Source organism: Scleropages formosus, chromosome 5 (genome assembly GCF_900964775.1).
Source record: "Scleropages formosus chromosome 5, fSclFor1.1, whole genome shotgun sequence".
Classification (NCBI taxonomy): Eukaryota; Metazoa; Chordata; class Actinopteri; order Osteoglossiformes; family Osteoglossidae; genus Scleropages; species Scleropages formosus.
This window is the reverse complement of record NC_041810.1, coordinates 28,853,504-28,870,097: the sequence shown is the minus strand read 5'-3', so window position 1 is coordinate 28,870,097 and position 16,594 is coordinate 28,853,504. Positions and strand designations below refer to the sequence as shown.

Sequence of the window (16,594 nt, the reverse complement as noted above, 5' to 3'; positions counted from 1 at the left end):
CTACTTCAACAGCAGTCATTATATATTTCTGTTTAAATCTGAGAGATATGAAGAGTCAGTCATGCAGCGGGAATCATGCCATTGCTGTATTTGGTCTCCTGCAGGAAAATCAGCCTAATGCGCTAAGCTTTGGACCTTGAGTGCTCCTGGCGTCGAACATCTGTGGGTAAAATTTTAAGCTGCGGGATTGTTTTTGTGCTGTGATGAAAAACCCTGTGGAATGTCTTTAGCGTTAAGGCTTTTCCCCTGTATTTTACCGCTGTATGTGAGGGCTAGAATGGCACTTTCCACAGGTCCTTGGTTTCTCGTATATATTTTATAAACCATTTTTTTTTTTTTTTTTTTTCTGTATTTGTGACCTTTTTTCAAGCACTTCCTATCCCGAGAGGCTCAGGATGACCCTACATGCCAGAAAGCACGGGTTGTTCGGTGAAGATGACGGCCAGTGTAAACACCGAGCTGCACTGCTTGGTGGGGGGGGCGTGGTGTTCGCAGCTCTGTTTCCTTCCACGTGGTCCCGTGTACACTTCCTCAGCGAGAAAGCAACTCACTTCTGGTGACCCTTTCTCTCCCGCCCAACCCCTAAACCCATGACAAGAAAGTGGTGACTGCCCTAGCGACCACTTCCCTTTTTACCCAGCGCTCACTCATTTTCCCAATCTCCTCTTCTGCTCGAAGTAGGCGTCGAACCGCGCCACCGCATATTCCTGGGGGAAATGGAAGATATGACCTGAGAAAACCTCAATGCTGTCATCCAGCAGTGGTCAGTCCAAATTAACATTTATTTTTGCCTGTTTTTTTTATAATAGGACAACCACACACACTCACCATATAGCCAAATTCAATGGTGGATATTCTGGCCTGAATGATGGACCACAGGCTCCAGAAAAAGTGAGAAGCAAGAGCAAACCTGGCAGGTTAAAGCAACACACGACAAAATAAACAATTCAGGAAACCAAACACATGTCACCAACCCAACACCTGATCAGGTAGTGTGACCAGATCTCTCACCTGTTCACCTCAACCAGCATCTCCTCTTTGACCTTCATCTGATCCTCCTCACTTAGGTTTCCAAACCCACTGTCACTCTCCAGAAGGTAGCTGCTGATGAAATGCAGCTGCAGAACAACCAAAGTGCGCTGGGTTATTTACATGTTGGATGTGATACGATATACGACCTTCATTTGACAGGCAAACGTTCGGGGGACATTCCACGGGCGCCCTCTCGCCGAGTGGCACACACCTGCTGAGCTTTGGTGGGGTAATTCTTAGAGTTCGCCTTGAAGAACGGGAAGTTGTCGTAAGTGTAGTCGTACATCCACTCGCAGAAGTGGTTTCCGATATCGAAACCTCTGCAAAACACAGATGAGGTGTTGCACTAAAATATCCGCATGTCAGTATCAGTGGACGTTCAGCTAATTTACGTTTATTTAGCTGACAGATTTCTCCAAAGTGACTCATTCACAATGATTCATCCATTTACACAGCTAGGTCATTTTTACCGGAAAAATTCAGGACAAGTGCTTTGTTCTGGGGCATCAGAGTGGGAGAGAGAATCAAACATGGGATCTTTCTGTGCAAGGAGGCAGTTCTAACCACTACGCTATCTGATGGCCCAGGGTTGCGCTAAATATAACAATATCAGGCTTCTTTAAAAGTGATGAAGCTCAAATTGGTAAAAATGTACTTTGGCTGTACAACTTAGTGTTGTTGAAGTAAAAAAAAAAAAAAAAAAAAAACATACTGTATTTACTCAGATTACCTTGAAGTAAATTACACTGCTTACAGAACTCAGGTGAGAGTGTTTGCATGGTAAACAAAGTATTAAATAAGCAATCCGACGCTGGTAGCCCTGTGAAAAAAGCTAAGCCTGTGTCCTCCGACAATCTCTCGAGGTGAAGCCTTAATGAGCTGGCCACTGGAGACAGACACATCGCTTTGTGAGGGACACGCGGTTGCCATGGAAACAGGACAAAAGGCACGACTTGGTCACAGAGGACGAGCACTGAGTTTCCTGGCATTCCCCCAACAGGCCCCCTCTCACGGTGGAGGGGAGGCTCTGGGAAAGTGGTAGGATGAATTTTGCTTCTCCAAAAACGATACAGCTTCCTCGTTCCAGTGAAGGATTTGCACACTAGCTGAGCATACGTAGTTCTAGAACTCTGGAGGCCCTGTGACAGTGCAGCACTTTGTTCATAGATTTTTATTTCGCGCAACAACGCGAGTGCAATTCCTCGTTTGTAACGGCACAGAGTAAACTCGCTGGAATATTGGGGCTGTTCTCATGACATCGAATCTGTGGGAACTGAAGAACCAGCTCTACCATACTTCTGCAAGCTTCGTCAGGTTTGCAAAGCGGAGCTGTGATGAGTCTCTGAAAAGCCAGGCCAGCTGATAACAGGTCTGGGAATGGAAAACCGAGGTAACACCGTGGCACGGAGCCCTGGAGACGGTGCAGTTCGAGGGCCCACTGCTCCATCAAAGGCAGCTGACCATAGTGGCTACTCTACGACCAGCACGCTTTGTAGAAAATCTCCAAAACAAAAGTAATCCATCGTCACATCTTGAACACCCTCGATTCTCGGAAACGGCACAAAGGAAGGAGCTAAACTAATCTGACAAGAGGAATTCCAGAAAGCCTCCGCGTGCCACAAAACACCGTACAACTCGGACTGACCTGTAGTTGTAGCTGCTGTATTCGAAGTCGATCAACATGAGCTTCTGTCGGTCCGAGTTCTCGCGGCCGTTGAGAAGAAGGATGTTGCCTGTGAGGACGGAGAAGGGTTAAGGTGATGCGAGTTATCGGCTAAAGGCCCGACATCTCTGTTGAGGAGCCCTTGATTCATTTCAGGGTAATGGCTAACAGGGCCGAAGGCCCAAACAATTCCCCAAAAGACACTTGGAACTTTTTCTGTGGAACTGCAAAATCACGGTGAACTTGAGCACAGCACCTTCGTCTCCACCGCGCAACTATCCCCCATTTCCCAACACACACTACCGCAACACCCCTCCCCCTTCAGGCTGAGCCCCAGATGTCTTTGAATCCCAAGCAGAACTTCTGATGCAGCACAATCTTTTGCAATGAAACACACAGAAGGTTCAGCCAGTGGTGAATCCAAGCAGTTTAAAATTGTAATTTACAGCTAGTCAACTCAATTCCATAAACCAGTAACAGTACGAATATGTTATCGGCATGTTTGGTCTTGTGGAACGTCCTTTACCTTCCTGGCAGTCGTTGTGGCAAAAAACGACAGGCGATGGGGTGGATTCAAGCAGAGACCTGCAGAGAAAGCATGAATATATCACTGCAGCGGATGTCATAAGAGTTGTAACCAAGATCTTAATTATGCACAGTGGTGACACAACCCAATAACAAACAATACATAACAAAGCTGTTTATATGAAACTCTGGATTAAAGAATGTAAACAGCTTACAGCCACAGGTTTATCTAAAGATCAGCTCTGTCAACTAAACGACTATAAACACAGTCAAATACATCTTGTCAGAACTGTGAAAGAATTTAGGTTCTAGCTAATGACATGGATCCAAATTTTACATCTTGCATTTCAAGATCTCCAAGAAGTCACACATTCCTGGAGTATTAACCTGTAATTGGTAAAACGACTCTAGACAGTAGGAACTAAGGTCCTCTGGTGTGCCGACTGGGTGCCGTATTTGCTCAAGGAAAATATATGACCGCATATGACCATTGAGGAACTCTTGCAGTTATGCAACATGCTGTTGACAGTATCTAAGGTGGAATATCAGAAGAGACTACTGGGAGGGAGGGGCTACTGGGAAGGCATTTGTAGGGACTACTGGAAGGCTCCACTTGGAGGGTCTACTGGGAGGGACTAAGAAGAAAGGGTGTCGTACTTGAGGGTCTCCATTTCCTGGGGCAGGTTGAAGCTCATGAGGTGGGAGAACATTCGGACGTGGGACTCCCGGGTGAAAGTGATCCTCAGCACCTGGTTCAGGTATCTGAAAGAGGCCCATAGAGATTCAGTGCTATGGGAGTGTAAACTTTTCAGGCTTACTGAGACTGAAATAACGCTGCTCTCTGAGAGACTCGACTGACGGCCAGGGGTCCCACATGTTATGCGCTATTATAACAATGTTAACAATTTCTGCTGCTTTGGAGAAAAGCAACTGCTAAGTACAATGTAAACAAAAGTCACAACACACTGCCGATTCATCAAATCGTGTCCAGTTGACAAAAACCTCAGTAATTTATCTAGAAGGTACATTTGTGCTCTGGCTACTCAGGACTTTTCTTTGACCACTTGTAGACAGGAGGAGCATCTATAAAGCAGGATATCCCGCATGAGATGCTTTTATATCAGTTTAATTTATGGATCGTTGCCTAGCCAGACCGAATGATGCCTCTCTGCAGTGTAGCTGACAAATGAGATGGACTCACTTCTCCATGGTGCCAAAGAGCCACTTGGGCTCCTTGTTGAAGGGCATCCTCATGCCGTGGAAGCGAGCCATCTTCTGAGCAATCTCTGCCGAGAGGCTTGGGACCTTCAGCTCAGTTGTCTCCAGCTTCCGACTCTGCAAACACAAACGGGACACGTCTCACACACACACACACTCACAAGGGTCACGGTGCTCACATTTGCCATTCTGTACAATAAGAATCATTAGGAAAAGACACCATCCTTACAAAAACTTGTAATGTGGCAGATCGACACCACAACAACGGCAGATAAATGGCGGCCTTCAGGTGGCACAGTGGTTCAAGTGTAGCCTTATGATTGAAGAACCCTGGTACAAGTTCTGGTTCCCAGTGTAAAACCCCTGAGCAGGGTGGGATTCTTGAACCGGTACAGATGAAATATTTCAGATCAGATCATTTGAATAATTCTGAATACAAAGTAACAAGAGTTACTGTGCAGGACTACTGGGAGCCCTTTCAAAGTTCCTGTTCTGAGGAACGTGTCAACATACTTTAAGCGACAAAAAGCTGGCAGTGTGTTAGCTGTCAGCGCTGTTTTGTGACTTTGGCTCATGTTCCTATTGTTCCTATGCAGGCATTTCTTAGGACGAACCCAAGGCTGGAGCAGGACAGCGATGCTGACAGATAGGTGGAGCTCTGGAAATTAACCCGATACATAAATTGGTTCTCTATGATAGATCATGTAGAAAGAATGTTCTGAATAATGGGGAAGTAATGCAGCTCAGGGACATTTACACCAGTTCTAACCAGCACTAACGCCTGAATGTATGCCATCTGTGTGCAGCCAAGCTGAATTCGGTCAGCATAACAACATCTACAGAATGTTTATGTCCCTGTTCTACACATCTTGAGGATTAAATAAAATTTTAAAACTGTAAAAGTACTCCAGTTTTCCATAACCTTTCCTGCAGGTTGCTTTTTTAATGTTAAAGGCTGAAGGGAAGGCTCGGCTTTAATTCCCACAGCTCGTTTAAATTCAAATAAGTGAACACACACATGCATGCACACACACACAAAAGCATCCCTGATGCGCGGTCGAGGGCCCCAGATGCTCGTCAGCTGTGAAAAGGATAACGAGACGCAGTCAGCGGTTCCAGATAAAACAAACACATCTGGGGGAAGAGCACTACTGGAAAATGAGAGCTCAGCTACAATTCAAAATCCAAACGCAACATAAAATCGAAGCCAAACAGCTCAAATACTGTGTAACGTGACAGCAGTGCGTCATGTTTCCTTCCGCTTCATTACAAACTGTACCAAAACGACTTGCTACTTCAAGCTGTAATACAGTAACACTAATCTTCTCTAATTCATATTATCAGTGGGAATAATATGATGTTACAAGCTTTCAAAGTTACAAACACTGATGTATTTTCAGATGTATTACTTTTAATTTTGAGTCTCACGTTAATAAAAATAAAAATGAAAAATCTCAAGACTTTTTTTATTATAACTATATGTAAGATTTTAACAGAACCTAAGTAAAGTGAGCTGTGAACAAATCCAACTACAAACAGACATCTGGTCCCAGTTGGGTTTGTAAACTGGGGTGCCTGTGTGTTTAGCTAGATGTTGCATGATACACATGGGTAGAGAAAGCAGCTTCTATATCTTGAATTTCCTGACAAACATAACACCTCACTGTCAGCCACTCCACACACACACAGCTGCCCTGGCTTCCTGCTGCCCCAGTGAGAACCAGCCTCGCACCCTCAACAATGCTTTTATTTTTTCCCATTCCCCTTCCTAACCTCTGGAAAGAATCTTGGTGGTGCGACTCCAGCAGGATGGTGCCCCCCGTCCCCCAACCCCACAGCCGGGAAGGGAAGGGAAGAGTGACAACACAAGTTGGGGGGATACTTACAGGAACAAACTGCTCCAGGCGACCCTGGGGGAAGATGCCATAGAGCTTGGGTCCGAGGTCCCGTTCAGCCAGAATGGCGAACATTACGCTCTCCAGCACCATGGCCTCGGCACCCTGTGGACACACACACACACACACACACACACACACACCTTCACATCATCATATTTACTGACCACCCCACACACACCTGAAAAGCACTAAAGGTCAACTGTTCATGTCGGCATGTTCACTGAGAAGAACCCCCCCAGCACAGAGTGGAGACACCAGGGTCCAAAACGGCAGTTAGATGGACACCACAGTGCAAAAACTGCCTGAGGAGAAAGAACAAGAGCCCAGGTTTCCTGTTTCGGGGGAAAGTGGCAGCAGAACAGAGTCCTTATTTACACGGAAGCCTCGTATAAAGAGCCCACGGGGCTGGAGGACAGCGCCAGCGCTGGCTAGAGGTTACACTACACTGAATTTCACATGTTGTTATAGCGCAGGAAGGACTCACGCACCCAACCATATGCCAACGCACTGGACAGGAGCCCACTGCAACCTTGAGCCCATTTAAAACCTATTTACAGTTACAGTTTCACCAAAATGCATATGTTTATGCTAATTAGCATGTTAATTAGTTACTGAGCCGCTGTCGTGTGCACTCTGACCGTTCGGTTCCTTTAGCCTGTCCTGATTGGTTAAAATTACGAATGCGTTTCCCAGCAGGGGCCGTTGCATGACGCGTTCCGCATGGGGGGTTGGGGGGAGAGATGGAAGAGGGGAGAGGGGAACAAGCAAGGCGATTGTGTGGAGCAGGATGGAGCCGGCCAGCCATTGTTGCAACCCGAATAAAAGGAACGCTGGGATTCCCTCAACAGGGAGAAACAAACTGAACAGGACCACTGGACCGCAACGGCCTTCCGACACCGGCCAGCTTTCAAAAGATTTACTATTTCTGTGAGAACTATTTTGGTCCAGAAAGCAGAACGTTCAGACACAATTGTAAACGTAGCAGGAGAAGACAGGAAGTGCCTGGGCACTATTTCCTGATGATGGGAAGGCATCACCAAGGTGCCATCAAGCATTTCTCCAGCAGGCAAACAGTGGCAACATCTCACAAGTGTTTCCACACCTGTCTCTGTACACGACCCCAGGGTTTTGGGGTCATCCAGCCTCTTTCTATCCTAACCCTATCCACCCGTAGATAGGGACAGAAAGACCTCATTTAGTCCAAAGTTTTCACTTTCATTCATGCATTCAGCGGATGCTTTTCCATGAGGGATTCAGTAGCTCTGAGGGGCAAAGGGGAGTTCATTCCACAACATCCAAGCCAAAACCGAGAATCTTTGTATGCGACCACTGAGCGGCCAGAGGACGAAGAGTGGATCATTCTTGCTGGGGTGTTGGGGGATGATCAGGTTACCCCTTCAGATGGCCTCACCAAAAAATTAACAGGATTTTAACCTCTTTACTCCTCCAGACCCAAATGGGTAGCCAGCACACCAGCTAGGACATGACATATTTGGACTGTGACAACATAACAAACCCCTATACGTTGTCTGAATCACATCCTCATTCATGTCTCCAGTCAGACAACCCATTATGTAACATTGCCAGTGTTGATATGCCCAAAAATAAATCTGCTCGGCTCATTATACATTCAATCCCATAATCACCGTGACATAAACCGTGTTCCTGAACTCTGTGTGTGCATAGCCACGTCAGTGATACCGCACACAACAGCAGTGTACAATGTAGGTTAACACAGCCCTCCAGTGTTATTGCCCTAAATCCATCTTCTGCTGTACTTTTCACCATGGTGAAGTCTATCTTGTTGCCTCTGTGGGTTTCATGAGCATTAGACAGCATTGTGAATAGAGTTGTTGCCTTGAAATAAATGTACCTGGGTTTGAATCCATGTTCCTACTATAGTATATTTTATCAAGGTGTTTAACCTCAATTCATACAGTAACAATTAATCCCTACAAATAACTGTAAGTAGTTTAGTGTATAAGCCTAACATTTTTTTTTTCCCAAGGTAAATAACAGACAAATAATGGTTAGTACCATAATTTACCAATGGTTAATAACAATGGTCACGGGAGCAGCCCGTGTAGTAGTTAGTGCTGCTGCCTTTGGATCCAAAGGTCATAGGTTTGAATCCTGCCTACTACTGTAGTGCTCCTGAGCAAAGTACTAAAACCGAACTGCACAAAGAAAGAATTAACCAGCTTTATAAACCGGTAAAATGCTGTAAGATGTTATGGTGAAATTTGTCAGAAAAAGAAATAAATGTAGTAATAATAATACTGATAAAACCTGAACCCTGACCTCCTGTGAGGAAACTGTACCAGATCAATGGGTCCAGGTTCTTCCATCAAGAACATGTCAGCATTGTTCACCTGTCTTGTACCTTTGACATTTTGTGGGGTAAGAAACCTTGGTGAGACACTGCAGTTGAACACAGCTGAAATTTATTAAACTATTAAACTGTATTGTGAGCTTGTGAACATCCTGGATTCAATGGAACTGCTTTTCCTTCAACCCTGTGAGGTTTCCTCACACACACACACACACACACACACACACACACACACACACACACGTGTCACCCCTTACTGAGTAACACAGTCACATGACTTCCACTCAGCGAGTGGAATGCATCACTTGCTGCTCTGCGTGTGTATATGTGTGTGTGTGTGTGTGTGTGTGTGTGTGTGTGTGTGTGTGTGTGTGTGTGTGTGTGTGTGTGTGTGTGTGGGGAGGGGAGGGGGTGTTCAGGAAAGATTACTTCCTCAGAAACAGAACTGTGAGCTGAAGAACATTCTAACAAAAAAACTGTTAGTGCTGGAAAACATCAAATAAACATCACTTTCCGGCTACACATACAATTTTAACATCATAAATGCCATAAATCCCAAACACTGAAACACTAGTAAATTTACATATTTTATGTATAAAATATATTATTATTTTTATTTATATATATATATGTGGGGGATTTGGTGGCGTTGGTCCTAGTCCTGCTCTTTGATGGGTTTGGGGTTCGAGTCCCGCTTGGGGTGCCTTACAACGGACTGGCGTCCCCCCCCCCGGCCTTACGCCCTGTGTTGCCAGGTTAGGTTCTGGCTCCCCATGACCCCATGTGGGACAAGCGGTTTGGACAATGACATGACACACACACACACTTTCCAAACCACTTGTCCCATACAGGGTCACGGGGAACAGGAGCCTAATCCAGCAACACAGGGCGTAAGGCCGGAGGGGGAGGGGACACACCCAGGATGGGATGCCTGTCCGTTGCAAGGCACCCCAAGTGGGACTCGAACCCCAGACCCACTGGAGAGCAGGACCCAGCCCAACCCACTGCGCCACCACGCCCCCTGATGACATACAATATAAGTCAAAACCTGAGTCAGGACAACTGTCTTTTCTGAAAAAGAGGAGAAGCATAACCGCTCGATATTTCTTCTAACATCAGGAAGGCCCTACAACTCGCTTATTATAAGGACTGGAATAAAGCTGGTGAAGAATCTCCACATGAAAAGATGAAAAAACAGTAAAACGAAGAAGAAAAATCAGACTAGATCTGAGAAGAGCCTCCATTCTACACTACGGCTGTTCCATTTCTTTATTGCCTCTGCTTTATGAATCCTGGGAGTCGGTCCAAAGCCCTTTGTGTAGCTGCAGGTTGATAATTAAAGAGCTATAAATAAAAAGAGGATCATGTCTCCGTGGGACCTCTGCAGGAGGAGGAATGCGAGTGCTGAAACCTAAACGCGCCAATGAAGTGACACAAAGCACCAGCAGGACAGAATGACACAGAGGAACACTGTGTCCATTTTAACTGGATGCCAGCGGTCAGCGCAGGCCCTTGGGTGCCAGCTGCTCCTGTTGTGTGTGCCAAACGTGCAGTCACGTGACCGAGGTACCACGGCTGCCTGCGCTAATCCCTTTAGGCCAATCTGCTACGGCTGCCCTGATGGTTAGTGTTAAAAACTTTGGGGCATGAGAGAAAGCTGCCGTCCTCCTTGTTGCATAGCATACAGTACTCAGAACAGCATTCTGTGTGTGTGTTTTGATTTTTAAATTTAATTGTGCACTTGTGCATAGGGCACGAGCCAGCACTGCGGGTTTCGAGTCCGCACAGGGGATTCACAGGAAGACAGCAGGGGATAAAGGAGTGAAGGGCGTGAGGAGACCGGTGGTATGACGTAGGGCGGTGGACAGAGGACACAGCCTGGATTACCTCCTAATGGGATAGTGACCCGGAATTTACTGCACCCACACACAGGGTGACAACGTACATCATTCCTCCAAAAATACACTCTGTCACTAGAAGAAACATGTTTTTCTCACAATGTGTGTGTGTGTGTGTGTGTGTGTGTGTTCCCAACTAGAACATTTCTGTAAAAAGTCTCACAGCTACTACCATATATCTCTGTATATACACAAAAATACTGTGTCTGTTACTATCTAACTCTTGAATATTTTTATATAAGTGCAGACAGCAGTAGTAATGAACAGCCCACTCACATGACCTGAAAAACTTTTGAAAATCTTTAAAATGCATATATTTTTTAAAAAATTGAAATATATTTATATTTCCTTTAAATTATGTATGTATTTAAAATGGTATAAACTGATATGACACAGTTATATGTGCAAATATGCTATATAACATTACATGTAATTATATTTATACTGTATTTCATATTAACATTTGTGGGGGTGGTACGGTGGCACAGCAGGTCTGGCCAGATCCTGCTCCCTAGTGGTTCTGGGGTTTGAGTCCCGCTTGGGGTGCCCTGTGACGGAGTGGCATCCCGTCCTGGTTGTATCCCCTCGTCCTGCGCCCTGTGCTGCCAGGCTAGGCCCTGGCTTGCTGCGATCCTGCTTGGGATGAGCGGTTTAGAGCCAGTGTGTGTGTGTGTGTGTGTGTGTGTGTGATTAATATATGCAAAGATGTTACATAAATATCAAATTATATATATATATAAAAAGGAGTTATATATATTTTAAAATGTTGATTTTTAGAAGGGAAGAGAAAACAAGTACAATAAACTAGTAACTTCCAGTTTTGTTGATGACACAGAAACAATAAAGACAATAAAACGTACAAAACTAAGACAATAAAATAATAAAGAATTTTTCCTCATACTTAATTTATGAATGTGACCAAACCAATAATTCTTCTTCATGCTACAAAAAGGCCATCTCCTCATGTTTACAGCGGAGTGAATATTTGCAGTGGTCCGTGTGGAATGCGAGGGCACCCTGAGGAGGGGGGCTAGTCATCAAATTCCACCTGGTAGTTAAGATGCACTCGAACCCAGGGTTGCTGAGCAACACACATTGAATGCATACTGCAAGATGTGGGTGACAAGCCTGCCGAACTTTACACTGACAGAATGATGTGGCCATGTGAAAAGGGTCGGGGGGTAGTCATCCACACATGCAATGGTGACTTACCTGAATGACATTCTCTTTGTTTGACTGTTTGGTCTCTCCTTTATTACAGGACATCTATGAATGAGAAAAAGCAAGAGACCAACAGTGAGTTCAGGGCAAAATACCGCAGCGCAACACTCAAAACGATCAGAGGAGGCCAATAAAAGAGTGAGCACTAAAAGGACCCCTACAGCACTAACTGATTAATATACACATATTATCCTTATTAGTACCATTCAAACCATGACTGAAAGCAACAATGTAGAACTTCCAGTATAAACTCCATCTTAAAAATAATACCACCACAATGCTGGTGTTTAGTTTTAAAATTTGTCATGTTTCAATTTTTACTAAGCAGAACTATGCAGCTTAAAACTGTGTAAACTAGTTACTACCCAGAATCACATTTATTTTATAGTTTTGATATTCTTTTAAACATTTATTCATTCAGTAAAATGTAAAAATTATGTGATAACTGGTTTAATGACTTCTGCAACGCGCCATGGGAGCGCATTATTTATTCTGAACGGGCATGACTAGCAGTACTGGATGCCTTTTGTAAAAGGCAAGAAAAATATATATATTTTGTTATAAACGTAAAATAAAATTGCGGGTGTAACACTGGAATTATTTGTATTCACAGGGCTTACACTTAAATATTTACAGATGACAGAAAATGTGACCGGTGAGTTAACACAATTTAAATCAGGTGACACCTCATAAACTAGGACACAGTGCAAGTGCTATTGTTCTGACAGCGCATATGATGGGCGGTTTAGAGACGGGTCAAGCCCTTCATTGAAATGTATTAAGTCAATTATCAAAGCAAAGGTTTTATTGCACAACAGCAAAATAAACCGGACCAACAATAGCGCTGTCATTGAGGGGGAAAAAGAAAATGTCAACATTGCAAGTCCTCGATTATTCCAAGGCCAGATTCATTCAACTGTCCATTTTTTGGTATCCCTACTATCTAGAAGTGCATAGACAGTAAAGTGGCCACCTGGCTAAAAATTAAAGACGTCTGAAGCACAAACAAAGGAAGGAATGACCGTACTCATATCTGAGTGGCTAATTAACGTTGCAGTGGCAGATGAGAGTGAACGTTTACGAGTTGAAGACAGATCTGCAGCTTCAGAGATCTTATACTGTACCGTGTGGTATGGTGGAATCACCTGGAAACAAGAGTGCGCAAGGCACGATCCCTTCGGAAAGCCTACGGCAAAGAACACACGCAAGTACAGCCATGGGGGTACATCGCTCCACAACAACTGCACAAACGCTCACACTCACGCGCACGCACAAGTATGCAGGCAAGCAGGCAGGCGGCCAAGCAGATCTCCTCAGTCACGCTACTCTGTTGCACGGGGTTGAGACGCCATGGCCAACAGGTGCGCTTCTGCCTTTTTACCATGAAACTACAGATTCTGTGTGGTCTGCTGCTTTTGAGAAGTACCAAACATTTTGGGGGGTTAAAGTTGATCCCCCTAACCACCCTGAACAGTAGGGTGATTTTTTTTTAAATAAAAAAAGGACACCGTCATCTCATCTCCCACCCAGAAAGAGTAAAAAAAAGAATAATAATAATAATATTGTTAGTTAGTCTAATTTTGTGTATGTGGTACAACATATTATCCTCCTGAGACCCAACCATTCATTTTTGTCCGCTCTAGAGGACGTATATTTTTAAATGTGTCTCCCCCCCAAACTGTATATGCTACAGTGCTGAGACCTAATGCACCTTAGAGAGCACATTGTACACTTTTAAGTGACACCACATGTCTGGGAGTGGAGTTTCTAGCAATACATCTAAAATCCTATTCTTTCAGGTCTCGGGAGGATACTGAACATTTCATACAATTTTATCTGCTGCAAGTACCACTGAATGTAAGTTACACCAAGCATTGTTTACAGGAACACGCAAATGGTCAGATTACTGCAGTCAGACCTCTGGGGAGTAACTGGAGAAAAGCTGAACAAAACAGGTCATTTATTAATGATTAAACTGAGACTTAGCTTTGGCATGCCGAACATGGGGGGTGGTGGTGGTTGGAGTTTAGTTAAGGCATTCAGGTAACAGAACTAACAGTTCAGGTTGTTATTTTCATTATTTTATTATTTATTCTCAGCACTCCTCAAGTTACATTCATTGAGATTCCCAGCCCTACCCCACACCACCACCTCCCTGGTTAAATGAGTCACAAGTTGATATTGAGGACTAACCCAAACACTGCCTGCCTCTTTTCTCAGGGGTTTAACAGGGACACTTGTGGGAAGCCAAGGTGCACCGGGGGATGCTGGGAGACAAGACATGACTCTCAAACATGTTTATCTACAAGGTGATTATATTCTTCTGCCCCTCCCCCATCCACCCCCAGTCCAACTCGGCTCTAGACTTCTTAACATTGTGCCCGATAAGACACATGAGCACTTCCTCTGAAGGGTGGTGCAGTTAAAGCGTGCAAAAGGGCAGCAGCTCACACACGGTAAGAGCAGTGTAAATATCAGCAGATGGTCAGATGGTTTGGAGGCCAGGTTGCACTCACCTGCAGGATGGCCCCGTACAGTCGCAGGAGCACATTTCGGGGCTCATCCGCAACGCTCTTCTGGGTGTCGGGCAAAGCGCAGAGGAACAGCATGTTGCTCAGGCCTCCTCTAACAGGAACAACCACATCAGATGCACCTTTTTATTATTATTATTATTATTATTATTATTATTATTTATTCATCCTGTCCCTCTTTTCCAAAGCAACATACAAGGTTTCGACACCAGGCTGCTTACAGTCATTTATCCATTTATACACCGAGATCATTTTTACTAGAGGAAATCTGGGAAAGTACCTTGCATGGGGGGTACTACAGCAGGAGTGGGGATCTGAACCCAGGTTCTTCACCTGCAAGGCAACAGCTCTAGCTAATTTGCAACCCTTTGACCCCGTATTAGTGACGTGAAAGAAAAAGTTAATGCACCGTTTCTTCCAGTTTACGTGCAGCGCAGAAGTGGGGGGGGGTCAAAGACACGGAACAAGAGTTACTCACGGCTGCTGAAGTAGTCCCCTCGAGTAAAGGTACTTAGCCTGAATAGCGCCACACCAATAGATCTGACATCATAATATTATTAGTCAAATATTATAAGTCTCCAGATAACAGACCTAAGAACTGAATTAATAATATGTGGCATCACACCTGGCAGCATGTACTCTGGCACAAAGACAGACCATGTGTGTTTTCATGACACTGACCTCATAATTATTCACACATACAATCATAGGTCTAATACAAAAACAGCTAATAGAGAATATTAACAGCCAAATTAACACACACACACACACACACACACACACACACACACACACACACACATTTTCTGAACCACTTGTCCCATACAGGGTCGCGGGGAACCGGAGCCTACCCGGCAACACAGGGCATAAGGCCGGAGGGGGAGGGGACACACCCAGGACAGGACGACAGTCCGTCGTAAGGCACCCCAAGCAGGACTCGAACCCCAGACCCACTGGAGAAGGACCCAGTCCAACCCATTGTGCCACCGCACCCCCTGCCAAATTAAGATTTAAATTTAAAGGAGCTTATGGTACATACAGCATTTTAATACAGTGAGTAAGTCTGATGAGTAGTTTGCTGGGCTGCTCTACAAATCCTGTATGATACGAATCATCACAATCATATGATATCATCATATGAATGTTTTCATATTTATTATGGATGTCTACTTTTCTGCTGGTGGGGATTTAAACAGAAAGCACAGTCTGAAGTGGAGACGCACACAGTGATTCATTGCCCCGACTCTCCTTGGGTGAGAAAAATGGTTAAGAGCAAGAGAAACAGAGACAAAAAAGACATGGTACTACTACCCTATTGATTCATGAAATTAATAAGCCTATAGGAGGACATGTTTAAGTGTCCTCTGCCTCAGTTCCTGTTACAAGCAAGGCGGACAATTACAAAATTTAAAGAGAAAACAAAAAAATTATGTGATCATCTGACTGACGTGGATGCGCAGACTGAGTGACGGATGATGATGATTGATGTTCATCGTGATGTTGATGACTGACTGACTGCCCGACGGCGACACCTCACCTTATGATGCTGATGTGGAAGTCCTCCTCGGTCAGGGTCTTCCAGGCTCCGTGCAGGAACTCTCGGCACCACAAAAACGCCTTGCGCCTCGTCTGCGCGTCCGGCTCCTCGGAGCGCGGCGCTTCCTTGAAGCCCGGATCGGCGTCCGGCTGAACGGCCAGCGCGTTCTCGGTGACGAGGAGGCCGAGGGACAGCGACGGGGAGGAGGACACCCCGTTTATGAACTTGGTTTTCATTGTGAGCCACTGGGAAGAAGAATATAAAAATACTCAAGAACTCTTTCTTTCTCAGGTTACTCCACTGAAGTAGCCCGTCCGTCTCTTTTAATGCGGTCTTTTACAAAATTAACTTGCAACGAAGCGATAGGGAGATGCTCGTCGTCTTGCGCTGCAACAGCGAGTGACCGCGGGCTGCGCTCGAGCGCAGCTCTTTAACGCGAGACCCCATTCGCTGGGTTCCAGGGGGGGGCTTACCCACCGCGCTCTCCCATTGGCTCGCCGGAGGCCCCGCCCCCCCAGATCTTCAAATATGTCAGTAACTTGATGAGTCTCAAAATGCGCCACAAGTGAGAAACTGCTCTGCGATGTTGCTGCTTGCTCTTGAAGTTCTAATGATTAGCACGTATTATTACACTTTGTTTATTGCAGCATTGCAGGACGCGTGACAGGACACAGTTATCCGTCACCTCTTTGTGTTTCTGGACACAATTAATCCCCATGTTGTGAAAAAATGCCCCAAA

General features: G+C 45.0%; 1 protein-coding gene across 1 annotated transcript; it reads right to left on the bottom strand.

The window, feature by feature from the left end:
• Positions 1–326: 326 nt before the first annotated feature.
• Positions 327–16,258, bottom strand: chka (choline kinase alpha). Its single transcript, XM_018765602.2, has 12 exons — positions 15,856–16,258; positions 14,304–14,412; positions 11,779–11,832; positions 6,325–6,438; positions 4,422–4,555; positions 3,878–3,982; positions 3,222–3,280; positions 2,678–2,765; positions 1,244–1,352; positions 1,012–1,118; positions 829–910; positions 327–707 (listed from the first exon to the last, which is right to left on the bottom strand). The coding sequence occupies exons 1-12, from the start codon at positions 16,089–16,091 to the stop codon at positions 648–650; spliced, it is 1,257 nt and encodes a 418-aa protein (XP_018621118.1). The 5' UTR covers positions 16,092–16,258; the 3' UTR covers positions 327–647.
• Between the last annotated feature and the right edge of the window lie 336 nt (positions 16,259–16,594).